Source organism: Lontra canadensis, unplaced genomic scaffold, assembly GCF_010015895.1.
Source record: "Lontra canadensis isolate GAN:19392208 unplaced genomic scaffold, GSC_riverotter_1.0 scaffold89, whole genome shotgun sequence".
Taxonomy (NCBI): domain Eukaryota; kingdom Metazoa; phylum Chordata; class Mammalia; order Carnivora; family Mustelidae; genus Lontra; species Lontra canadensis.
In genome coordinates, this window is record NW_022631083.1 from 2,029,703 (window position 1) to 2,055,913 (window position 26,211).

At 53.9% G+C, this 26,211-nt stretch overlaps 1 protein-coding gene across 2 annotated transcripts in view; it reads right to left on the bottom strand.

Annotated features, from left to right (window-relative positions):
- KLF13 (Kruppel like factor 13) overlaps positions 1–15,717 on the bottom strand; it is a 45,642-nt gene extending 29,925 nt beyond the window's left edge. Inside the window, exons 1-2 of one of the 2 annotated variants that reach the window (XM_032835950.1) lie at positions 14,642–15,717; positions 13,547–13,829 (exon numbers count right to left, since the gene is read on the bottom strand). In XM_032835950.1, coding sequence (XP_032691841.1) covers positions 13,654–13,829; positions 14,642–15,233 — 768 coding nt within the window. In that variant the 5' untranslated portion in view covers positions 15,234–15,717 and the 3' untranslated portion in view covers positions 13,547–13,653. Of the gene's footprint in view, positions 1–13,546; positions 13,830–14,641 lie in introns of those variants that run through there. The other variant, XM_032835951.1, reaches the window with a different exon arrangement.
- Between the last annotated feature and the right edge of the window lie 10,494 nt (positions 15,718–26,211).

Below are 26,211 nucleotides of genomic sequence, written 5' to 3' on the forward strand. Positions count from 1 at the left end.
CCCTGCGAGACTGCGAGAGCCCATGAATGCTCAGGCCACCCACCAGCTGACATGCCTCCCCACTGTGGGCCCCACGGAAGGCTGGACACCTCTCCAGCCTTCTGGTCTTCTCCACGCTGGGAGCAGCCTGCAGGAATCCCTACTGGAGGCTGCACCTGCCCACCTTTCTGCACAGACAGCCCTGGCTTTTGCCCCTGCGCCCCATGAGAAGGACAGGGGCACGCTTGTCTCTGCACTTCGAAGAACACCCAAATGTGGCCATCACAGACCTGGGACTGTTCCTCCCCAGGGGAGATGTCGAGTGGACACCTGTAGCAACTACACCTGAGACACCTGAACCGTCCTGTGCAGGGCTGGGGGCGTGCCCAGCTCAGGGGGCTCACCACAGCCCCAGCGCTCAGCACGCAAGGGACACAGCCTACCCCGCGAGCAGGGCACAGCAACAGCCCAGGCCCCCGGTGGCCTCTCCTGGCGGAGCAGAGGCGCCGGTCCGTGGGAGACTGGGGAGCCCCTGCCCCCTACCCAACATTCACAAATACCTTCCAGAACAGCGAGGTGCCAGGAGAGAGGAAGGAAGGCCACGCTGGTGCCCAGGTGTCACCTCAGAAGTGATGCCCTCAGTCCTTATATTCATTCAAAATATTCGCCTCAGACCACACAGGAAGCATCTCGATGCCAAACACTCAGACGGAGATGAAAAGCAAGCAGGAAAGGAGTATGAAACTGTGGTCCGAAAGCTGAAAACCCAGCCTCAAGAACGCTTTTATGCTTCCCTTTAGGAAACAATTCTCATATCTGCAAACTGCCCTCCTTCCCCCCCAAAAAAGAAAGAAAAGAAAGGGGGGGAAATCCACAGATGGCCCAAAGCTCACGAAAGCAATCACTCCTGCAAACAAGTAGAATGCATGCTGAAAGCAGAGAAGCCCAGGAAAGTTACAAAAATAGCAAATGTAAGTCCCGAGTGGGATTCCCAGCCACCTGACAGTGGAGCCCTGTGCCCTCCCCTTGAGGAGTGGCTCCGAACGTGGGGTGAAGCAAGCCCTCGGCAAACACAGTCTCTGCTGCTCTCGGGCCGCAGAACTGGGCAGCCGGTCACCAAACTCTTCCATCCCAGCATCGGGGCCTCCCCGAGGGGTGGGGAACCTCCTCCAAAGACTGCACAGACTTGGAAAGTCCTTCCACTTCCACAGGGGTGGAGTCGCCTGGCAGGGCTGGCACCACACCTGTCACCACTAGACCGACCCTGCGAAGGGGAGGAGCCGCCAGCCGGGTGCCCACCGGAGCTGCTCTGGTGACCAGCGACGGGGTCACCTCAAGGTCCCAGGCCAGCTGCTTCTGAGCCTTAAAACCTGTCAGGCCTGGTGCAGCTGGCTGGGGCCTGGGAGGGCTCTGTCACCTGGTAACAGATGAGGCTCACCTGAGATGCCGGCTGCTACTCCCCAGGCTGAGCGCAGCTCCCCCAGCAGCAGGTCTCCATAGCAACAAGATGCTCCCAGAACCTCCCAGCTACACTGGCTTTCCATGGCCAGGCTCCCGCTTCATCCTCCCACTGCCAAAATGGGCATTTTCTGGCCTGGGGCATAGAGGCTGGGACACAGCTGGGGCCCTCCAGAGGGGGCCGGAGGGTAGGGGTACTGAGCTGGCACCAGCTTCAAAAAAAAGGAGTTCTAAATCGTCTGTTGTTGTTGTTTTTGTCCAAAAGAGAAGGCAGCAACAATGGTCACTCAGGGGCAGTGGGTGAAGTTCTTTCTGTTCCAGCAGCTTAAACAGACACACCCACACCCCACCCAGACACGTGCAAACGCGCCCCCCCCCCCCCCCCCCCGCACACAACACCTTCACAGGGCACAGCCACGCCACTCGCACACCTCCCACCAGCCCCCTGGAGCAGGGCACACTTGCTCCTGCTCCGGGTCAGCGCGCCCCGACCTGCTTTCCACAGAACACCAGCCCGAGGCTCAGTCTGTCCTCACTCCAAAGCCCCTCCACCCCAGTCCTCAACAACACGCCATTTTGTCTCCCTGTTCAAATGACAAAGTGTATCAGGCAAAAAGGACTTTCTCCCATAAAAATAGAGTCTCTCCAGGAGAGCTGCCTGGAACGTAGCCCCTTCAGCACAGTGGGGAGGGGAGCGCGGCACTGGGCTGGGGCTCTGGGCTAGGGCTCCAGGTCCAAAGCCCAGGCTGTTAGGCAAGGCTTACAAAGTGCACAGAGACACTGGGTTTTTGACAAAACTCCCAAATGGATTAGGACTTTGGACTTCCAACACTTTTCACAGAGTTTAATACCTTTAATTTGTGTCTTTTCACCAACATTATTAAATAAAGTACATTCTTCACCAAAAAAAAAAAAAAATCAAATTCTGCACATAGCCTTGAAAAGGGTCTCTTAGAAAAAGGGAGAAAGGGTGACAAGAAGTCTTCTCAGTGCCCACCCAGGTAAGGAGGCTGCCCAGCACTTGACAGAAAAATCTGGAGAAGCTGAAAGGCACAGGGCAGGAACCGGTAACACCACAAGATAAATGCAACCCACAGAGACATTTCCTTCAGTTTTGGGGCTGGGGGAGACTGCAACAGCCCCTGCTGCAGGGAAGGGCTCTCGACACAGGTACACACAGGGCGCTGGCAGTGAAGAGGACAGAGCGGCCCCAGGGCAGCCGTGCCTAACTCAGCAGAATTCAGCCTGTCTGTGTAGACAGAAGGGCACCAAGGGGCCCTAGGTGCCCACAATGAAGAGGGGACCCTGGGTCCCTGGCTGGGTGTTAACTATAAGGCTGCTTAAAGGCTGCTTCACCCCCCCACCGGGTGCTGCCTGGCCCAGAAGCCCCCTCGCAGGTCCTCCCTGGGACAGCCAGCAGGGTGGCTGGAGGCATGGCCTGGCCCATCCAGCCCAAGCTTCCTACATGGCAGTTACTGTTTAACAGCAGGCACCAGGGCATCACCTTGTCCTGAGGTGTAAAACAAGTTCACACGGCGGCCTCCCAGGAGAATTCCGTCCCAGGTGGAGAGAGCACTGCTGGGGCTCAGAAAAGACTTCAGGGTCTGTCAGATGGCTTCCAGAAGCTCCAGTTATGGGCATCCGAACACCCCGAGGTAAGAGGCATCCCCCCCAAATTTTCCATGGAACTTACTCAACCTCAAAGCCAATACAATCTTGGTGTGGTGTTTACGTAAGTGCTCCCGGTGCCTGGACCCCTGCCAGTGCTCCCCGCCTGTGGCCCAGCCAGCTGTCTGCAGTGGGGGCCCTTGGTGCCACCCCCGTCCTGCCTCGCCACAGTTTAAAAGAAAAAGTCAATGAATCACTGGAAGAAACATTCCTCCTATAAACGGAATATAAATGTTTATTAAGAAATTATAGGAACCGGGTCAGGCATTTTGGTATCTTAGTCACTCCAGCTAATTAAAGAAAAAAAAAAAATCAAAACAGAGCAGCATCCCAGAAACTTGAGACAATGAGAACTCTCGCCACAAGCACTTTGAGCCCCAGCTCTGCCAGTTACCGAGGTGACCCAGTGTTTACCTCCCAGTTTGTAGGAGGAGGCTGGCTGCCCAGGAACAGCCCACCAGGCTAATACACTGGGAAGGGCCAGAGCTACAGCACCAAGGAGAGGCGTCTTCAACAGCTCTCAAGCCCCCAGGGCCCTACTCCCCAGCACACCTCCAGTCTTAATCCTGTGGGCTGGAAACCCCTGAAGGCAGATTAAAAATGTGCTTACATCCTAGGGTGCAAGGAAGGTGAGGAGAAGGGGGAGGAGGAGAAGGGGGAGGGGAAATGAGAAGAGGTGGAAGGGGAAAGAAGGGAGAGATGGAGGGGGAGAGGAGGAGGGGGAGAGGAGGAAGGGAAGGGAAGGGAGAGAAGGAAGGTGTCAGAAAAGAGGGAGGAGGAAGAGGAGGAGAAAGGGGTAAGAGAAGCGGAAAGAGGGAGAGGAAGACTAGGGAAAGGGAGGGGGAGGAGGAGAAAGGGAGGGGAAGGGGAGAGGACGGGGGAGGAGGGAGAGGAAGACTAGGGAAAGGGAGGGGGTTGGACTAAGGGGAAGGGGGCAGGAGGAAGGGAAGGGAAGGGAGGGAAGGAAGGGGACAGGAGAAGGGAGAGGAAGACTAGGGAAAGGGAAGGAGGGGGAGGAGGAGAGCATAAGAAATGAGGGCACATGAGGCTGCACACTTTGCTGGGTAGCTAAAGAGCTTTTCATTCCCCTGGCCTCAGCCAGGCCCCTATACCAGGCTACCTGCCCCAGCGGAAAAGGTCAAGGGCAAAACGGCTTGCGAAGGAGGACTTCATCAGGGACCAGGAATGCACACCCTCCAGCTGGGCTCCAGGATTCCCACTCTACCCTGAAGGCCAGACCTGCCCAGCACACACTGCTCCTTCCTTCTGTGCTCTTGCAAGGCACCAGCCTGGATGTAAAACAGCCCCACTGGGGGTCATGGAGAAAAAGGCATCCCCGCTGCAGCCTGTGCCACCTGGCCAGATGCCCTGTGACTGGCTTACTTCCAAAGGAACAATCCCCTGAGCTTTGGCAGGCAGCTGACAGTGCACACACATGTACACGCGCACACACATGAATATGTCTTCCGGGGCCATGTGTGATGCTGAATGAGGGACAGGAGGGCCTGGGATGGGAAGGAGTTTAAATGCTCAGCTCAGATTCAAGGAGATGAGTGAGATCAGGGAAAGGGAAAGGAAAGTGGAAGTTTTAGAAGACCAAAGTTAGTACAATTTAGAATGAGGCAAATGAGCAAAATGCTAACATGAAACACCCACCAATCATTAAAGAAGGACAGCTTCAAATCAGAACCTCAAAGAAGCTGAGGCTGAATTTCCTGCAAGACCCAGAGGCCTGACAGTAACTCAGGACAACCACCTTTGTGCTCACCAAGGATGCCCATGATGGCAGATGCCTGTCGAGGGACCATGGACCCTCCACAAAGAGGGCATGGCACAAAATGCCGAGACTACATTTCATCACAATAAAAGACAGTGTCTTGCAAAGCCCCTCAGACCCTCCTGATAGCCCCTGATGCATAAAGCCAAGCAGCAAAGTAATTTTAGAAAGCAGGGAGTGCCATGCAAGCAGCCATAAAGGGGTATCCTGGAAAAGATGAGGAAGCCTTGGGAAACTGCCCTTAACACACAGGGCTGCAAGGAGCCAGAGTCCCTTGTGGACCCTCACACACTGCTGGGAGGGGCTGCTTCTCCCACCACAGGGTCCAGAGATCCAGATGGAAATCCAGGGTGTGAGGCTGCCAGAGGAGGCAGGCAAGATCTCTGGGAGGAATCAGAGGGGACCTGTGCATGGCATCTCCAGGGCCTGAGTCCCCACCGACCCTGCCAAGGCCATTCGGCACACTTGCTAGGAGACCACTGGGGCTGGGGCCCAGGGCGGGGGACACCAATGACCAGTGGACAAACCAGACACGGCCGGTCGGGGGAATGAGGACAACAGACAGCGAGTCAGGGAAGCCGACTGCGGAGTGTTAACTAAGACAACGGAGAGACTGCTAAGGAGCTAGACTGCCCAATGCTTGTTACAATGGCAACTATGCAATTCGCTCATATTTATTATTTCTCTCTCAATGAAAATATGCTGAAGTTTGTTACTGGGAAGATGTCTGAGGTGCACCCATGGTGCCAACACCCAGTGTCCAGACCCTTCCCGATTCCAGACATGGATTTGAACCACCAGCCCAGTGAATGGCCCAGACAAAGCATCACTGGGTGCCAAGAATACACCTAGGTTCCTGGGCCCCCGCTCCTCTCCCCACAAAGGGCAGAGCTCTAAGCCTCTTCTGTTTCCTCTCTTTCCCAACACTTCCTTGCAAAAACCTCTACTCTTCATCTGCCATTAACTAACTTCTACCCCTAGCCTCAAACCAAGTTCCCTTTACCCTCTGTGTGTGAACATGTTTACCATTAAAGAGAGTTAAAGGCAAGTGAAAAAGCTCAGAGGAGTTCACGGGGGTGGAAATTCCTGTCTATATGATAGAACCTATACAACTCTAGGAGAATGAGGTCAGGTCTACCTAATGCAAGAGTGTCAGGAGGCCCCAACTTGGGCCCTTGACCATGGGCCAAGCTGCCTGGCCATCACCTTGCTTATGTCCCTCCATGTCTCTGTGGCGGTCCTGGGTGGGGGGCAAGAAGCCTCCTGAGCTCCTCTGAGCCCACTTCATCTTCTCTCCATTCCCAAGCTTCCTTCCAGTTGGCTGGTGTTTGCAGGACACAGGCATGTGCCAGAACTCCACCTTCAGAAGCTCCTGGGACAGGAGCCCAATGCAGAAGCCGAGCCACATGCTCTCTGGTAAGTGATTGCTTATTTGGGCCCCCATTCCTTGCAAAGCTCTTTCATGATGTACCCTGGGCTCTAGCTCCAAGGAGACCAGCTTGTGCTCTGTGCTCAGGGACCATGGGTCACCCACCCATGCAGGGAAGGCCACGCCCCTGGGGCAGCAGCACAGGGACATTTAATCTGAGGCATCAAGCCTCAGTGCTCTTCCAAGCAGGTCACATTGGGACAGACTGGCCAATCACCACGGAGTGTGGCCAAATTCCTGGTTAGCAAGTCTTTGTGCGATGAACTTCAAAAAAGAACAATAACAGATTCCCCCCCACACCAAAAAAAAAAAACCCAACCAACCAAACAACAACAACAAAAAAAACCCACCCGTACCCTCTGTTCTGTTTGTCCAGAATGATGTTAGTTAAAACTATGGATTGGTCAAGCCTACTTGCTCCCACCATGCAAACAACAAGCAAACAGGGACGCCGCCCAGGCCCTGGGTCGGGAGGAAACGGGAGCTGGGGGTACGGCACATCAGTGCTGGGGCACTGAAAGTGGCAAGAGGGTCGGTAAGGCAGACAATCTGTCTCTATACCACTGCCTACTTTCAGCTGAGGGAACTCCAATGCCTCCAAGAAGCCTTGGTTGACCCACAGATGCTGGAAGATGGGGTTTAGAGTGACCCTAAGGTCAAAGTGAATAAACAAACCAGAATCACAGGATCACACGTCCCATATAAACATGTTCTAGGTTTGAACGCAACAACAAACAGGATTGTGTGCGCGCGCGCGTGTGTGTGTAGCCAAATGGCAGAGCTTTTCTTACACCAAGTGCCTAGTGTCAAATCACTGCCAACAAAGTAAAAAGTTAGCATTTGAGTCTCCATTACACCGACCTAGAGCGGGGGCCAAGGCCTTCCAAGCTCAGGGTCCCACCATGGGCCATGGCAGCCAAACGCCCAACACCCTCCCATCCCAGTCCCGCCATGGCAGCTCCTTCAAAACTGCCAAACTGGAGAGAACACTCCAAAGTCTTAAGTCCATTTTGATGGGAAGCTGACTCCTCAAGAAATAATCCCACTTGGGGCTATGAAAGGGAAGTAAGATAGACTAAGGTGTGTGGACTTAGATCAATCAGTATTTGTTTTTTCTGGAAAGCAAGCAGAGACCCACCAGGACCTTGAGGGTATCACTGGCTGCAGGCCCCACCCAGGCCTGGAGGATGGGTCACCTGTGGCCACAAAGCCAGGGTGCTGTGGGCTAAATGAAAAACAAACAAACAAAACAAAACAAAGGCTATAAATACCATCTGGAAACATTTTCTTTCTTTCTTTTTTTTTTAAGATTTTATTTATTTATTTGACAGACAGATCACAAGTAGGCAGAGAGAGGGGGAAGCAGGCTCCCTGCCAATTCCAGGACCCTGAGATCCTGACCTGAGCCAAAGGCAGAGGCTTTAACCCACTGAGCCACCCAGGTGCCCCTGGAAACATTTTTATTCAAAGTAAAATTAGGGCGTGTTGTTTGTCTGGGAAGGGAGAGCACCTAAGACTTGGCTGAGCTATCCTTTGACTTTAAAAGGGCTCCCAACAGTGGGACCCAGAAACCCCAGTGCTTGTCCAGTCAAGGAAGTTGGAAGAAGCAGCACAAACCTCCCAGGTGCACCAGATCGAAGGGGGTTGAATAAAGGTGACCAGGCACCCAGCTATACACACAAGCCCAGCAGCACCCTAATCCTCCCAAAACCCAGTGTCAAAGTGTCACCCTAAGAGTTACCTATTATCAAGAGAAGAATGTCCCTTTATAGAGAAGAAACCCAGCAGACACTGCCTTAACCACGGACGTGATCCAGCCACCAGGCTACCTGACATCATGTGCTCCCACGGTGGTACGTGGAAGTGCCCAACACTACCTTGTCTCCTTTTTGACCAAAGTCTGTTCAAGCTACACGTAATCGGGGGAAGCAACCAGACAAACCCAGGCTGCGGGATATTCTACAAGATGACTGGCCTGCCCCCCTAAAATGCCAAAGCAACAAAAGGCTGCAAGACAGGGGACCCCTTCAGACAGCAGGAAACTGAAGAGGCCGACCAAACACCACGTGTGATTAACTGGATCCCGCATCCTATAAGGGACATTTTGGGAATCATTAGGGAAACTGAATATGGACTGTATGTTACATAACACATACTATTTAAAGACAGAGAAGAGACAGGGAAGGGACAAGATACAGTACTTAGAGAAAAAAAAAATGGAGGAAGGGGGGGAAAATGATAAAGAAAAGGTGACAAAATATTTAACCAATGAGTCTACGAGAATGTCTGAGTGTTCACTGTATTTCAGAGTAAGAATCTGGGGGGTGTGGGGAGCAGCATGCTGGTGACACGCAGGCTTCTAATCCCCTGAGGCACTGCCCACCTGTCATGCCCCAGAACGCAGGTCCAGACAGGAGTCGCAGTTGGGCATGGCGGGGTTTACCTGAACTCAGCAGTGCCCACGCACAAACCTCAGCTCCCCCCTCATTTGCTGTGCGACCTTGGGCAGATCTCTTAACCCATCAGAGCCCTGGCATCTGTACTGGAAGACTAGTCATAACAGCAGTGCCTTTTTCAAAGGGTCCTTGGGAAGGCGAAACTGCTTACTGGAGACGAATGCGAACAGAACCATGCCTGCCCCAAGCAGGCAGTCCACAAGCATTAGATACAACTCTGAGAGCTGAGTGTGACCTTCTAGAAGTCTTCATTTCAAAAAGTAGCTTGGGCGCCTGGGTGGCTCAGTGGGTTAAGCTGCTGCCTTCGGCTCGGGTCATGATCTCAGGGTCCTGGGATCGAGTCCCGCATCGGGCTCTCTGCTCAGCAGGGAGCCTGCTCCCTCCTCTCTCTCCGCCTGCCTCTCTGTCTACTTGTGATCTCTCTGTCAAATAAATAAATAAAATCTTAAAAAAAAAAAGTAGCTTAACTGCTTCCCTAAAGCACAGACCAGACCCACTTTAATAGTGCCCTGATACCTCAAGATCACTGTTATTAAATAACAGTTATGACAGAATGCAGGCCTCGGGGACTGCTGGGGAGGGTGACACCCCTGCACTGACAGCCCCGCCTGTGTTACAGCTCTGTTTGTTTGTTTTTAAGATTTTATTTATTTATTTGACAGAGAGAGATCACAAGTAGACAGAGAGGCAGGCAGAGAGAGAGAGAGAGAGAGAGAAGCAGGCTCCCCGCTGAGCAGAGAGCCCGACGAGGGACTCAATCCCAGGACCCTGAGATCATGACCTGAGCTGAAGGCAGCGGCCTAACCCACTGAGCCACCCAGGCGCCCCAGCTCTGTTTGGTTTTGATGGGCTTCTCAAGTTATATACTTAAGGACTGTGAGCAGATACAGATGAACACATACTAGTAACTTGTTGGTTTCTTTCCTTCCTCACTTGTAGCTGCTATCAACACATCTCCCTCTTCCCCTTTCCATTTGCTACGTCTAGGAACCCAACCACCAACTGGATTCAGCGCGAGGTCAGACCAAACAGGCCCTCAGTGTGTCTGGGCTGCTGCAGGCTGGGTTCAGTGAGCCCGCTTCAGAGAACCTCCTCTTAAGGGGCAGGGCCCCACCTCTGTTGTGTTCCAGATCTGACGCCCCATACACAAGACCTCTGCTCACTCAAGTATGGTGCTATCGGGTGGTTCACATGGGAGGGGCCCCAGCCCTCTTTTAGCCAGAGAAGGGAGAGTTTCAAATAGCATCACACCAGCCTCGTGCCCAGTGCCAACAAGCCAGGAGGCACAGGTGTGGGGGGTGGGGTGCGCACACCTGACCCGGGCGGGGCCACAGGGTAAGCCAAGTAAAGATGGTGGGAAGGCATGAGGCATGAGAGTAATGGTGGTTTTGTTCGTGTTGTTCTAAAATGTTCTCAATATGACGATCTCACATGTGCAAAAGGAGAACTGGGAGAAGTTTAAAAAAAAAAAAAAGGGCAGCAACACAGCAGGAACCTCAGTACTGGGGAGACCAAGACCTCCATCTATTTCCTTTAAAAACATAATGTGCTATTTCCTTTAAAAACATAATGTGTCTTTTAAGTCAACAGAGAAACTCCACAGTGCTTTGAAATGCCGTCTACACTACGGTCAGTAACACTGCCAAGGCTCGATCTTATAGAAATGCCAGCTCCCCTGCACCAACACTCACACCAGAGTCCACTGCTACAGGCACGAAACAGCAAAACACGGGAATGGCAATGCAGTATCCTTCCAGCAGGTGAGGGGTTCACAGGTTGTGGACCGTGCAGCCATGTGGAGTACCGCGCAGGCAGGAAAAAGAACGAAGGTGCCTCATGAAACAAGCACACAACAGAATCCTGTGGTAGAATGTATTTGCTAGGATCCTGCATGTGTACTTTTCAAATGTCTGCATGTGCATGCATCACATAATCCGTTACAAGGGCCTGGAAAGGGATACACCAACACGTGGGGACAGTGGTTAGCCAGAGGAGGGGAAGGCTGGCATGTTCTGTCTACACGCTTCTGTGTTGTTTGAAGAATTTCACAACTAGGCCCCCTGGCAGGCTAGGACCATGCGGGAGCAGGGATGGGAACCGCCAGCCTGCCTGTATCCTGAACAAAGTGCTGGCTCTGTGCCAGCCTGGCTTTGCCCAGGGTGAAGGAGAGCTAAAGTGGCTCACACTCTACCCGGCAGGCTGCTGGTCCAAGGCAGCTGCACAGGAGGGCACCTGCAAGGGGCCCAGGAGAACAACGTGGCTGGAAACCAGGCTCTAGGGCTGGACAGACTTTGTGTTGGGGGGAGGGAGCCTAAATACCCTGCCCCAATCATCTCATTCAAGATCAAATGCCTTGTTTGGAGGCTCAAGATAAACTTCAAACTAACCCCACCCAAATTATTACAGGAAATGGCAGAAAGAAAGCAATCTTACTCTACTTCTACTTCCACCCCCACCCCAAAGAGGGCCAGGTAACCAGGGATGTGTCTCTCCTGAGGTAGGCAGGAGGGAGGAGCTGCGTACAGCACAGCGTCCCCCTTTCCAGCCAGGCCTCCAGAGTTGCTAAAATGGACCCAGCCCAGGCAGCTCACAATCGGATGTTTTAGCTCCTCGGATGTTTTAGCTCCTCGTGCTGCAGGGAAAACAGGGCACAGAGGCATTCTGAAAACAATTCTTTGTGGAAACAAATAGGTAGGAATGTATTCAAGGCATCTCTGCCAAGAAAGGCTGAGTGACCATTGTGCTGGGGCCTGCCAAGCCCCACCACTCCACACAACAAGCAGCAATCTCCAGGTGAAGGGCCTGGCTGGCTCCGAGGGAAGATCGGGATGATCGGCCCTCGGAGGGCCCCAGGCCTTCCCTTCTGCAAGTCCCGAATGTTCACATCAAAGCCCTTCAGCCTCCCAAGAAAATATGTTACTGGTCTTGCTATTCCCCAAGGCAAGACTTAGCAAATTCCCAATCTGGACTGGGAAGTTCTGACTAGCCAATAAGTGACTTAAAAAAAAAAAAAAAGTGTGTTGAGTTGCAAAAACCTTAGTGTCTTTGCTTCATCACATGTTTGTTATAATATCAACAATTACCTTAATTTAACAGGGTAATCAGTCTCCAGGAGACTGGCGTACAACTAACCAGGACAGGCAGCTCTTTTGCATTCAGTTGGGACAGGCAGTGTGGGTGGGAGACCACAGCAGAGTTAGGGAAGGCTGGGTCTCCCTAGAGTCAAGGCTCAGCCTTGTCCTTCCCGAAGGGTTCTCAAACTCATAGCCTCATTTCCCACACCTTCCAAGTGGTCAGGGGAGACATTACCAAGCTGCAGGGAGGTCTGGGGACCTGTCCTTGCCCACGGGGCTAGACAGAGCAAGCTGGGAACTGCCTTCTTGGCTAAAGTGGGTTTGATATTCACCCCCCGCCCCGCCATACAATCACTATGGGTGGGTGGGGTGGTGGTGGTGGTGGTGGTTCCTAGTGGAGTAAGGCCTGGCATGACTTGAACCACTGCCAGCAGGGACCCCCCAGAAAGCTGCGGGAAGCCCACAAACCAAACCACAGCAACCTCAGAACCAATGTCTGCTGCTCAGGTCTTTCCAGGGTAGCCTGGCCTCTCAGTCAACACTGTGGCCTGTGAGCTACCCCTTTCCCCTCTATGAACACCAGCTAATTATGTTCTGCACACCTGGGCACAGGCTGTAAATGGGCTCCCTAGAGGTGCCCTCCACCAGAAGCTGAACCAGACACCCTCCAGAGGCAGGCTCTCGGTTCATAATCAGATTCACGTGGGGCACCACTTAAACTGTGTGTTCAGTGGGAGGTCAATATCTGGGACCTGGAAATCTACATTTCCAAGGCCCCCAAAGGAACCCTGTACATTCCTGACTCGAAGGTCTACATCTGCTGTGGAGGTAGGGCACACTTGGAGGGCAAGGCTGGCTCCCTGCTCTTAGACTCAGCACACTGCAGCCAGTGTGCGGTCCATCCTCCCTTGCCTGTTTGGGGTTTCAAATCACCCCAGAGAGACTGGGTTCCACCCACTGGGGGAGACCCGGGTTCCCATCGCCTCTAATCTTCTCGCCAAGGAACCCGCTCAGGGACACTGGAGCCTGAATTAGGGAGTGAACCAACCCACAAGCTATCCTCCAGCTCAGGCCCCCATCCAAGCCTGCTCCGCCCACGACAGCGAGCCCCGCCCCTCAGCCAGCCTCTCCGCAATTCTTGAACCCCGCTAGCCGGCTGGAAGGCCACAGTGAAGCAGGCTGCGAAGTATCCAATCCTTAAAATTACTGGTCCACTACAGACCTCGCGCCCCAAATCGGTCCTCGAGCCAAGGCCCACGCACTGGAACCGCCCCCGTAATCTGGGTGCTCCAGGATCCCAACCTAGCTTGATCCCTCCCCTACGGCCACACCCACCCTTGCAATAATGTTCCTAAATTGAACCAACATCCATCCCTACACTAACCCCACCCCCTATATCTGTCCATACACACTTAATTCTGACTCAGAATGAGTAGAAATGGCCCCGCCTTCACCCTCGACCCCACCACCAGCCACGTGATTTGGGGCGCTCGCAGCAAGGGACCAAAACAGCGGGGGGCAGCCTCCGAGGTAAAGGTTCGTCTGAAATCCGCCGGTCTTGACACCTGAAGACCTTGGGACAGCTCAGTTCCAAATTTACCAGGAGAAAGGGGTCTTTCAGCTCCAGGGTCTTGAGGACTGCCGTTTTTACGCCAGTCTTTTAGCCAGTTTCTGTACTGTTTTATAAATGCGAAGTCTAAATCGCTGATAACAAGACAACTTTATTTATACGGGTTTTTAACCTGGTCCAAATGTGGAAGAATTAAGTGTAACAGAAGAGTTGGCGTGAGCCCAGGAAAAATACACAATTCTTTAAACCAACCTGGGAGGAAAGGTTGCATCCCACCGTTGTTTAAAAAAAACGAAAAACAACCAACGACGAGGTTCCGGGCCCCTGGGAAGGGGAGGGCTGCCCGGGGGTCGGGGGTCAGGCGATGGTCCTCTGAGACCGACCGCCCCCTGTGCAGGTGCCGCCCGGCAGGTGAAAGCAGCGCAGAGAAGAGGGCGGCGCGGAGGAACCGGCTGTGGACTGGGCGCTCCTTTCTGGAGAAAGCGCCCCCAGGCCTAAGAGCCCTCTCGGGTCGGGCGCGCCCCCGCTGGCCGGATGGGCGGGGCTCCCACAAAGAGCCTCCGGCGGAGAACCCGGACCGCCCCCCGCCTCGGCCGCTGCTGGCTCTGGTTTCGACAAATTAAACCTTAGAACGCTGGAAAAATTACAGGAAGAAGAGAACGAAGAATGTGCCGAGTGGCTGGAGGGAGCCCTGTCCCCGCGTGAACTTAGCCCGCCGCTCGCCCGGGCCGGGCCGGGCCGGGCGGGCCCCTCCCCTCCTGAGAGCGCGCTAGGCCGGCGGGGGAGGGGCCGGCAGGGGAGGGGCCGGGGCGAGGACACCCCTCCCCCGCGGCCCCGGGGCGCCCCCGCCGCCCAGCTCCCGGAGCAGCACGCGAGGTCCCCACCCAGCTCGCCCGCACCTGCCCGCGCCACCCCCCCGCCCCCCGCGGGGTCTACGCCCGCAGCCCCGATGACGACATCCGCCCCCGCGGCCCCGCCCGAGAGTGCCCGGGGAGGGGGCGTGCCCGGCGGGGGCGCGGTCGCCGAGCGGGCGCCGGCTCCCAGCTCCCGGACCCGTCTCGCTCCGCGCGCGGGGCAGACCACTGGACCGTGTGGCGGGGAAAAGGGCGAGGCCCCGACCGTTCCCCGCCCGACCGCCCCTCCCGCCCCGCCGACAGCTCCGGGGGCGTGGCCCGGTGGCTGGCGCTGTCCCCGTCCGCGCGCTCGGGGCGCCCGGGCGGCCCTACTGACCTGTGTGAGTTCTCAGGTGCGCCTTGAGGTGCGAGGATTTCCCGTAAACTTTCTCGCAGCCCGCGTAGTGGCACTTGTGCTTTCTCTGCGGGGACTCGAGGTCGGCGCGACTTCGGCCGCGCCGGCCCCTTTGTCTGAGGCCGGGTTCGCCGCTCCCCGCGGGCCCTGGCTCCCGCTCCGGCTCCAGCCCCGCCTCGAGCTCGGCCTCGGGCTCGCTCCACGCGGGGCTGAGGGGCGCGGCCGCAGCACCTTCGCCGCCGGGGGAGGCCGGCTCGGGGGCGGGTGGCAGCGCTGGCGGCAGGCGGCAGGGGGTCCTCGCCTTCCGGGCCGCGGCGCCCTCTCTGCGCTCCGCCGGGGCGGGCGCCGGCGCTTGCTGGTTGAGGTCGGCCAAGATCCGCGCCACCACGAAGAGGGAGGCACTGTCCTTGCCGTCGCGGCGCTCCTCGACGCGGGGCAGCGTGGCGGCGACAGCGGTGGCCGCGCCCTCAGGTCCGGGCTCCGGACCCTCCCGCGGCCCGTGCACGACCGCGCGGCTCGACATGGACACGAGGCACTCGGCGGCGAAGTGGTCCACATAGGCGGCGGCTGCCATGCTGCGGGCTCCGGCCGGCGGGCCGGCAGCACTGCTGGTCGCTGCGAGTCGTCAGCGGCGCATCCGCACCCACGGCCTCCCGAGAGCGGGCGGGGGGCGGGGGCGCGGCGCGCCCTCTCCGCGGGCTGGGCTGGGCGCGCAGCCGCCTCTGCCGTCACCCGCGCGGCTCCGCGTCCGCAAGGCGCCCGCCCGGCCGGGCACCAAAGAGTGAACGCATGGGGGGTGCGGGCCAGTGGGGTCCCCGCGCGGCGTCAGGGGCGGCCTATCCTAAGGATGCCGAGCAGCGACGTTAGGGACTACCTCGCCAAGTCGCGGCCGCAGCCTCGCCGCGCATTGTGGCAGGCGGGACAGCCGCCGTGCGCGCCGCGGCTCGGTGTGGGCGGCCCGGCCCCGGGGGTGGGCGGGGCCGGGGCCACATCTGGACCCGACGTCAGCCCCCAGCCACATCCTGGCGGCGCAGGTTACAGGCGGCGGCGGCCGCGGGGAACTGCGCGCGCGGAGGGGGCGGGGATCCCAGAGCGCGCATCGTCAAGATAGAGCGGTCGCGCGCCCGAGGCTGAGGAGGGGGCGTGGCCTAGGACAGGGGCTGACGCCGTTGGTTCGTCGGTAGGCGGTCGGACCAATCCAGGCGGCCAGAGGGGCCGACCCGGCCTGGGGGCCTGCGCTCGCCAATGGGCGTGCCCTCTTGGCCCGCGGGAGGAGGAGCGGAAATTTGAGCCGAGAGCCGGGCACGCTGACGCAGGACGTCCGAGGGCGGCGGGCCGGGGCGTGGCCGCGTGGGGACCGCTCCCCACCCCACCCGACCCCACCCCCCTAGCAGCGGGGAGCCCGCGGGGCATTTTCTTGCCACGGCCTCTGTACGGTGACAGCCTCGAACCCTGGAGTGGAAGCGAGCGCTTGGGAGGGCGCCCCTTTGTCCCTCCGTCCCCCCCTGTGAGGGGCGCTGGGGATGGGCGCGCCTCCGTGGGGTTCGCCTCGGCTTCTCTCTTTCCTTCCAGAGCGGCGTTTGCACGGCGGGGAGGCGTGTCCGCTCCGGCTGGGCGTGGGGCTGCCGGCCTGGTCTGGGGGCGGAACAACTCCCCGGGCACCCCGCCGCAGCAGGGTTCCTAGGTGGCCGCGCCTCGAGGCGCAGGCCGCTCGCCCCCTCCATGCTCTCTCCCTCTGCTCCGCTCCGGAACTGGGTGCGGCCCGGGTGGGAGCGAGGTCTCGGGTGGGGCGAGGCCGCTCCCGCAGGAAGGACCGGCTGCTTCCCCGACCGAGCAGCCGGGGACCCCGAGGGGATCGCGCTGCGGGTGAGCCTATGTCGGCTGGAGTCGGACTGGCCCCCGGCTGGTGGTTAACCTGCCAGCGTGGGTGACGTGCCCACCGCGTACTGTGCTTGCAGGAGTGAACTACGTGCTGGTGCAACCGGCGCCGCTGTTCAGGGAACGGGGGGCCCCTTCCTCCTCCCCGCCCGGCCTGCTGCCAACAACTTCTCCAGGCTGCCCCTCTCCCACGGCGGTGGGGAAGGCTTCAAACGCCACCAGCTGCGAGGACCCCGCCCACCGCGCCCCACCCACCCACTCACTGTCTGGGCCTCCCGAAGGAAATACTCCGCGGCGCCCAGCCCGCGTACTCCTGGTCCCGGCCCTGCCAACTTGCCCCTCCCTGACTCTCACGGGCGCCCCCACCCTCATCGCCTCGGCCCCACCGTCCTTCTGCAGGCCTAGGCCATCTCTAGAGAGACCAGTATATTAACTTTCTACTGCTTCCGAATCAAGCGCCGCAAGACCCTTTCCGGACCCTCACCGGCAGCCCCTGAACCGGAAGGCGGAGGCCTGGGTCAGCCCCCTGGGTGGTTTGCCTTCATGGACGGTTTGCACGTGTCCGCCCGCCGCAAGGGGACCCTACTGGGTGACGGCAGCCCAGGCACTCAAACCCTGCGGACCTGAGAAGAGGGCTGGGTGGGGCGAGGTCATCCTGTGCACAAAATTAAGAGCAGCCATTTCTCACCAAATTAATTTGAGGCCTGGGTAGGAAAAAAACGTCTTTCCAGGTAACAAAGAAGGAACTGAGAGAGATGTTCTCTGTTACTTGCTACGGGGAACTGTAAACTGGCATGGATGATTGAGCACCCTGGGTGTCTGTAACCGAAACCCTCTCACTGATGAAGTTGGTGCCCTGTGGGAAGACTACTGGCCTGCTTCCCTGCGGTGGGCTCTGTAAGGGCCATCTGGGTCAGGGCCCTCTAAGAGGGTCTCCTGGCAGGAAGGAATCATTCTGTCAGGCAGATTGTGTTGATGACATTTAAGAGATTTGTGTTCTGACCAAATAATGATGCAGAATGTTCTTGTAGTCCCACCACATGCCAGTCAGTCACTTACCAGCACCCATCCCCTCTCTATTCTCCTCCAGCTGGGGTGGGGGATTCTGCCCCAGTCTTTGAGATTCCACATCTCTTGGCTTTCTCCATGACCCCTGCTGGGATACCAACCCCCCCACCCTACCCCCACAGCCCGAGCGCACACACACATTGGCCATCCTCCTACAGGTATGCACTATTCTAGACATTGGGCCACACAGCCATGGACAAGACACCCGCTCTGGGTGAGGGGAGGTCAGCCTGGGTGAAGGGTCCTCTGCATTGCCACACATCCCACCTCCATCCACAGCCCAGAGCAGTCCCTAGGCCTCTCCATGAGTGCTGAGTGCTGTCTCCCTAGGAGTTTCAGGGGTGCCCTGTGGCACTCCAGATGCAAAACTCAGCCCCTTGGCTGGTTTCTCACCCATCTGGTGATCACTGAAGGGCTCAGACCCTGCAGCCTTTACCATGTAGAAGTATGTTCCAGTATCCAGAGATTCATTTCTCTTCCCCAGAGCTGTGAGTCCATGTTTTTCTAGCTAACCAGAATTCTGGCAGAGGTAGCTCATTGTATATACGAGGGTGAGTGGGGGTCAAGTGTCAGGTGGAAGGCACAGAATATAAAAAAGCAGGAAGATCGGATGAGAACAAGTACATGGAGATGTGTCTGGGGAGTAAAGAGGTTCAAGACGGGTTTCTGGTAAAGGTGGTGGACTGGCTCTTCATTTCTGGAGCCTCCTGAAACAACAGTAAGTTTGTTATAAGACAGAAATTGCCAAGGATAGGGAGAGCAAGGGAAGAAGTAACAACACCACAATTTTTGAAGCTACAATACTTAGCAGACCGGAGAAAATGAAATCCTGAAATGAGAGCCAGGAACATACCTTGGAATATCCAGAAAGGTCACGAATGGGTGGCACTAGGTACCTCTGGACGTGAATGTGAATGAGAGGCTAACCTAAGAATAAACTGGAAAGCTTGGCTAAGAAGTCCAGAGTTGCCCAGATCCTCTCCCTAACTCTGTGCAGCCTTCCCCATCCTGACAAAAGCTGATGGTTATTATCTAAAGAAGGTATAAGGGAGGGGCACCTGGGTGGCTCAGTGGGTTAAAGCCTCTGCCTTCAGCTCAGGTCATGATCCTGGGGTCCTGGGATCGAGCCCCGCATCCGGCTCTCTGCTCCGCGGGGAGCCTGCTTCCTCCTCTCTCTCTCTGCCTGCCTCTCTGCCTACTTGTGATCTCTTGTCTGTCAAATAAATAAATAAAATCTTTAAAAAAAAAAAAAAAAAAGAAGGTATAAGGGAGCATCTTGGGTTGGGAGACCCCAGGCACAATTGACAGCAGAGGAGCCATAATAGGAAGGGGAGGATTAAATGAGCAGATAGACACTGGATGGTGAGACCAACCCTGCTCCCTTTTTGGCATTTAAGATGGCAGGAGCCAGGAGACAAAGGGTCTTTTCTGTGGCATCAGACCAGGCCAAGGGAAATACCTAAACTTTTTGGCAGCTGTGATTGCACAACTATGCCAGATCACCCAAAGGAAAGGCCACTGTTCATGAGCCCCACATGTGTGGATAGGGCTTCTAATCAGTCTTTGACACACAGCCAAAGTTGACCTGGCATCTCAGGAAAGCCCTGTGTCATGAAATCTAGAGCCCCAATGGATTTTTTTAAAAAGCAAGTTGGAATATACAGAGACTATACAGAGAGAAGTCCACGACAACATAACTACTAATAATGTCATTGAAGAAATTAAGATATTGCAACCCATGAAAGTGGAACACATGTAAAGAAACATTCAGAGAACTAACAAAGCTCTTGGAAATTTAAAATAAGATAGCAGAAAGGAAAAACCTTCAAGAGGGAAAATGGAGGATAAAGTTGAGGAAATCCTTAGGAAAGTAGGATAAGAGGTGCCTGGGTGGCCCAGTCAGTTGAGCATCTGACTCTTGATTTCCTCTCAGGTCATGATCTAAGGGTCCTGGGATTGGCCCCTGCATCAGGCTCTGTGCTCAGCATGGAGTCCTCTTGCCTCTCCCTCTGCTCCTCCCCCACTTGTGTTCTTTCTCTCTCTCTCTCCCTAAAATAAATAAAATCTTTTTTTTTTTTTAATGTAGAACAAAAAAGAACACCAAAGATGGGAAATAGAGAAAAAAAATAGAGGACCATCCAGAAAGTCCATTGATCAAAAAACAGGGACCCTGAATGAATGATTAGAGAAAACACAAGGGGTGGGCAAGAGTCATCAATGAATTAACCCAAGAAAAGTCTCCACTAGTGAAGAAGGTGTGTTGAAAGGACCCACAGGGAGCCCAGCACACCGGGAAGAAAATAGCCCTACCCAAAAGCAGATTACTGTTGAAGTTCGGAATAATGGGGACAAGAAGTGTCTTGACAATAGAAGCAGGTCACATCAAGATTGTCAGGAGTCAAGAATGTCTGTGAGCTCCTCCACAGCAACAAGTAGAAGTTAGAAGGCAAGGAACAAAGCCTCAGGCAACCTGAAGTAAAATTATTTTCCCATCTTCACCCAAAGTACAAACCAAATATTTTTAGATGTACGAGGTCCCACAAAATTTACCTTGTGTACATTGTTTCTCTTGGTAGGAGGCTACCAGAGATAACACTTCCAAGATGAAGAGCTCCAACGATGAAGAGGGAGGCACATGATCCAGGAAGCACACCACACGGGAGGGTGGGGAGGGGTCCAGAGGGCAACCAGACAAAACTGGAGCAGGGCAGAAGCTCTGAGGACACCCCTTCCAAGGGTAAGATAGACTGTATCAGTCAAGAGAGGCTGGGCCGTTCCTCAGAACGAACAACCTGCAGATCTCCAAGGTTTATTTCTGGCCAAGCTACGAGTTCCCAGCGAGGCCCCCCGGGGACAGACAGGTTGATGGAACAGACTCTCTGGAACATGCTGGTCATCCTGGCAGAGGGACAGTGAGAGCACTGACCCAGAGGTGTCACTCGAGCCTTCTTTTCCACATGTAAAATCTACTTTTCCCCTCCCCAAGTGGGCCTGCCCCACTTCCATGAGCCTTTTAAATCTGGATCTAGAGGCCAGGGACAGGGAGATCCGAGACTGAAGGATGACAGGGATTTGAGGCGAGGGAGACTGTAGTGTCCCATTCGAGTTCCAGGACCTCTGTAGTAGCCTCAGTGGTCTCTATACGTGGCTGGCTCATACGGTTCTTTTTAGTCTAGAAACCTATGACCTAAAGATAAGTTGTCTGTGCCCCCTACCCCCACCCCACTCCTAGCCCCAATGCACAATCCCAGTGCACCGTGGGAGAAAGGGACAGAATAACACAACAAACACCCTGATTCAAAAAGCAGAGGAGCGGGAGGGTCCCGGTAAACCACATCCATAGCAAACCTAAAATCCTGCCTGGCGGGTAGTTTTCCCCACCCAGGAGCAAGGATATTCCTGGAATCATCCCAATCCTGCAGCCTGGGAAGGCCTGGCCAGTGCACTAGTCTTTAGAGTCTTGCTTCACCCCTGGGGGTTCTTTCTTCACCACCGTCTTCCTTATCTGCACAGGTGGGGGTGGGCTTTGGAAATACTCCCTCCTTGGGAGCTGGGTAGTTCCCAGCCCATTTCCATCTGTAGAAGGGTGGAGATTAAGGGTAATCATAAATTCCAGCCACAAATTCTATTAGTCCTTGTGCATAGTTTCTCTCAAAAATTTAGTTAACTTCTTTTCATTCTTAAATAATTATATTTTCAGAATATTTTCAACAGGACATTGATGTAAACATGGGGAAGACAATAAATATAGTTTATGCCTCTCACTTAAAAACAGGACAGATGTGAGAGGCATTTCGGATATGATTTCTTTTTTTTTTTTTAAGATTTTTATTTATTTATTTGACAGACAGAGATCACAAGCAGGCAGAGAGGCAGGCAGAGAGAGAGGGGGAAGCAGGCTCCCCGCTGAGCAGAGAACCCAATGTGGGGCTCGATCCAGGACTCTGGGATCATGACCTGAGCTGAAGGCAGAGGCTTAACCCACTGAGCCACCCAGGCACCCCATTTCAGAATGATTTCTTAAGATACATCGGCTCTAGCGGTGCGGGGATGGCTCAGACTGCTAAGCTGAGTCTGTCTTCGGGTCAGGTGATGATCCCAGAGTCCTGGGATGGAGTCCTGCATCAGGCGGCCTGCTCAGCAGGGAGTCTGCTTCTACCTCTTCCTCTTCCCCTCCCCCTGCTTGCGTGTGTGCACACACGCTCTCTCTCACACTCTCTCAAATGAATAAATAAAATCTTATAAAAAAATTGCATAGGCTCTAGAGCAAATAGTAGGTTTTTCCCATTTCAATCCATATAAGAATGCAATGAAATTCAAATTGCATTGTTCAGGCCTATATGGCTCTGGTAAAAATATTATAACCGAGGAAGAATTGCAAAATATTCTCCAATGACAGTAAAAAAGTAACTATAGATGGTGTATTTATACAGCATAAGCTATATATGTAAAGCGTTTTTTTTTTTTTTTCATGCCTTTGAACTTGAGAACACAAAAAATACAGAGGGACAGTATCAACTTGCAAAGTCACAGGCCTGGAAATGTCATTTCTTCATGGTTTCACGGATGTGTGTGCATATTTTAATTTGTATTTCTTCCTTCTGTATCCTTCTTATCAGTGGAGTGTTTCTGGGCAGTCCCTTGTGGCAGTTTTCCTCTGCTATTTAGACACCCCTAGTCAACACTTGGATACATTTAGTGCCCTGGCAACTGGGGCAGCACAGCTGAGTGTGTAGCATTATGACCCACATCAAAAGGCTGAACTCCATTGATTTTTTTTTAAAGATAAAGTGTTCTCATTTTAAACATTACTAACCTATGAAATTAGGATGTACTTAACTTCTTACCTAATCTGTTTGATTCCAGTTAGCTGTGTTGTCAATAGACACTTTCTGGTGCTTTTTGATACATGCATTTCTCTCTCAACTTAATTGCGAGTTCTTTGAGCCTCTTAATCTTTGGTGGTAGAGTAATACCCCTAAGTCTTTTTTCTTTGATTCTTCCAAGTTATCCCAGGTGACAATTTATCAAATACTCTACCACTGGGTACATGATGGCCATCCTTCCGGCCCTCACCATCAGTTTTCTCTCTGCCTGCTCACCAGCCCTTAAGCCAATGCTACAAATCTTATCTTCTGCTGCAGTGACACCCCCACACTTGGTCACCACTCTCCATCAGTTAGGAGCAGCTAAGTTATGTTATAGTAACTAATGATTCCAAAAGCTCTGTGGCTTCAAATATCAAAAGTTTTATTCTCGATCCATCGAGGGTTAGCTGGGGACTGCTATGGGGCATGGTCACCCTGAGGCCAGCATCCAGATCAATGGGGCAGCCATGCTCTGGAACATTGACAGTTACTTCTGTTCATAACAGTCACAAGCACTGCCCTACCTTACAGAGAGCCAGGTGCAGACCCATGAGGTCCCCAGAAGACAAGGAGCTGAACTACTCAGCCAAGTAGTAATACCTCCCCCAAAACCTGTGACTTCCACAAAATGTGGCTTCTGAGGATATTGAGAAAATGGGCAAAAAGTTAGTGGTTGAATTAATGGTAAGTACATAGAAAACTAAGTGAACAAAAAAAAAGGCAATCAAGAGCTCCAAAGAAAACAAAAGGAGTCCATTGTAGCTGACCACTTGGCTCAGTTACAGAGGGTATTTCCATGAGAATAACAAACGTGGAGCATTGATCTAATGAACTGCTCTATGTCACTCTAATGGGACCTTTTGAGGAGTGCACATGGGCAGAGGAGGCAAGAGGGTAGGAGGCTAAGTCCACATCTGCGTATGGGGAGATAACCAACAGCACCCCAAACTGAAAGCCCAAGAGGTAGCAATGTGATCCTGCTGTGGGGGACAGAGTTCTAAGATGCCCCCAACATTCCAGTCCCCGGTCTACACATACCTCCCCCCACAGAGTCCAACACTAAAGCAGGTGTTTCTGCAAAGGCATTTTACAGATGTGATTAAGGCCCAAATCAGTTGACCTTAAGATGGGGAGATTATCTGGTAAGCCTGACCCAATCACCTGAGCCTGTTTATCTGGGTCTACGGGTCAGATAGGGAGGTCAGAGAGATTGGAAGCATGAGAGGGATTTGAGGTGGGGGAGATTTTGTGATGCTGGCTTTGAAGATGGAAGAGAGGCTATATGGCAAGGAACATGGGTGGCTGAGACTGGCATCCCGATGACAGCCAACTGGAACTCAGTACCTCAGCCCCACAACTACAAAAAACAGACTTCAATCACAATCGTGGGAGCTTGGAAGAGGACCCTGGGCACCAGAGGAGAACGCGGCCTGGGTGAAGCCTTGAATGTGGCCTCGTCAGAACATGAGCAGAAAAGCCAGTTGGCCCATTCCTGGACTTCTGACCTACAGAGCTGCCAGACCATGAATGGATGTTTAAAGCTGCTAAAACTTGGGGTAATTTGTTACATAATAGAAAACTCAAGCATGCACTGTTTGAGTTCCAGAAATAATCAGGGAAAAGAGGCAAAAGAGATCGTCTCTGGAGTGGGGGAAGGAAGGAAGGGAAGTTGAGGGACTGCCATTTCATAGCAAACCTCTCACCTTTAAGGTATCTGCTTATATAACTTCGATGTAAGGAATAATCAAATTAGAAGATGTTTCAGACTCTCTGCACCCCATTGCTATATACCGAATGCTTGTGTCTCTCCCCATCGAATTCGTGGGTTGAAACCTAACCCCTCGTGTGAGGTGGGGCTCTGGGGAGGTGAATAGGTCATAAGGGTGGAGGGGTGCCAGGGTGGCTCAGTTGGTTGAGAGACTGCCTTCAGCCCCAGTGGTGATCCTGGAGTCCAGGGTTTGAGTCCCGCGTCAGGCTCCCTGCTCAGCAGGGAGTCTGCTTATCCCTCTAACCTTCTCAAGCTCTCTCTCTCACTCTTTCTCTCTCTCAAGTAAATAAATAAAATCTTTTGAAAAAAAAGTTCATACGGATGGAGCCCCCATGGATGGGATTAGGGCCCTCACAGAAGAGACCCCAGAGAGCCCCCTTTGCCCCTTCTGTGTTGTGAGGACCCAGCGTTATGTGTGGTTCATGTCTATGAACCAGGAATTGGGTTCTCACAAGACACAGAATCTGTGGCACCTTCATCTAGGACTTCCAGCCTCCAGAACTGTGAGAAATAAATGTCCGTTGTTTATAAGCCAGCCAGACTGAGGTGTTCAGTTATAGCCATCCAAATGGACTGAGGCAGCAACAAAATCTATCCCTAATTTCTATAGCAGGGACTGACCGCATTCCCCACACACCTGTGCAGTTCCACGGGACCAGGTGACCCAGTCCGGGTTAGGGGATAGGAGTGGAGGGGCCGTGGGCTGCTTCCGCCCTGGGGCTTTTAAGTGGGTGGGTTTCTGTCCTGCGTGTTCTCTTTCCCCTTCTGCCAACTGGATGATTATGACAACAAAGCCCTCTGGGGTGATGGAACCACCGGAACCTCTATCTACCAGAAGAGACAGGGACCAGAAATGTGTCCAACAGCACTCTCCTGGATGGCCACTATATTTGAGTCACAACAGTTAGGGGCCTATGTGTTATTGGGGCTTAGCTTGCCTTAACTAATGCAAAAGTGGAAGTGAGAGGAATGGATGGAAGAAAAACAAGAAAACAAGGTATATGAAGAAGGGGCTCGGTGCCAGGCCAAACAAGGGTTGTGTTTTGTTCTACAGTGTTAGTCTCTAGGGTTGGCTTCTTGGTGGTGGCCAGGATGTGGGGTGTCAGCTCTGGGTATCTTCCTCCCGACTTCTCCTTCCCAGGGTGGTCACTGCCTGTAAATTCTGCCACTACGCACAAGCCATGGCCTGGAGCTGGGCTGAGGGTGGCTGGGGTTTATCCAGGACCATCCTGTGATGTCCTGATGTTCACCCCACCCCCAACAGAAGGCAAGCAGTGTCCTCTTCATCCAGCCCAGGGGGCACTCGTAGGCTCCCACCTGCTCTTGTGTCCCGACTTAGTCACAGCATCATAAAGAATTACTCGGTCCAGGAAGACTTTGACCATGAGCCTTTGCAGCCTTAAATCTGACCATTTCAGAATTGGATGATTAGATGAAAACCTTCTGACCCAAACCTCAACACAGTCACTGACAGCTTGACGTGTGAAAAGAAAAACAAGCCATTCTCTGTTGTATGACATGGGGGTGGGGTAGGAAACTGTTTTCGTGTCCCATCTCTCAGTGGTCCTGGAGTACAAAATAATTCATCAGGTCCTAAATGATGAAAGCCGGCTTCACATCTGGTGCACACTTACATGGCAAAAGATTAAAACCAGAAATGCTTCTGAGACCAGCCATCGAAAGACCGAAGAGATATTTACAATGTCTGCAACAAATGTAGGAGGAAAGCATGTTAAAATGATGGATGGTCCCTTCCAGGCTTTCTGGAGCAGATGGGGCCCACTCCTAAACTGGGCAACTGACATGGGATCCCGCCTTCCTTCCTGATAATCTGGGAGGATCTCTGGTTGCCATGATAATTGCCTGTTCTGCGTGTCCCCTCCCAGTCTCACCACTTGGTCATCTGCTATTTGTGATTTGTGCTCCTCTCCCTGGATGGGTGTTCAGGGTCAAATGCTGACTTTCATCCT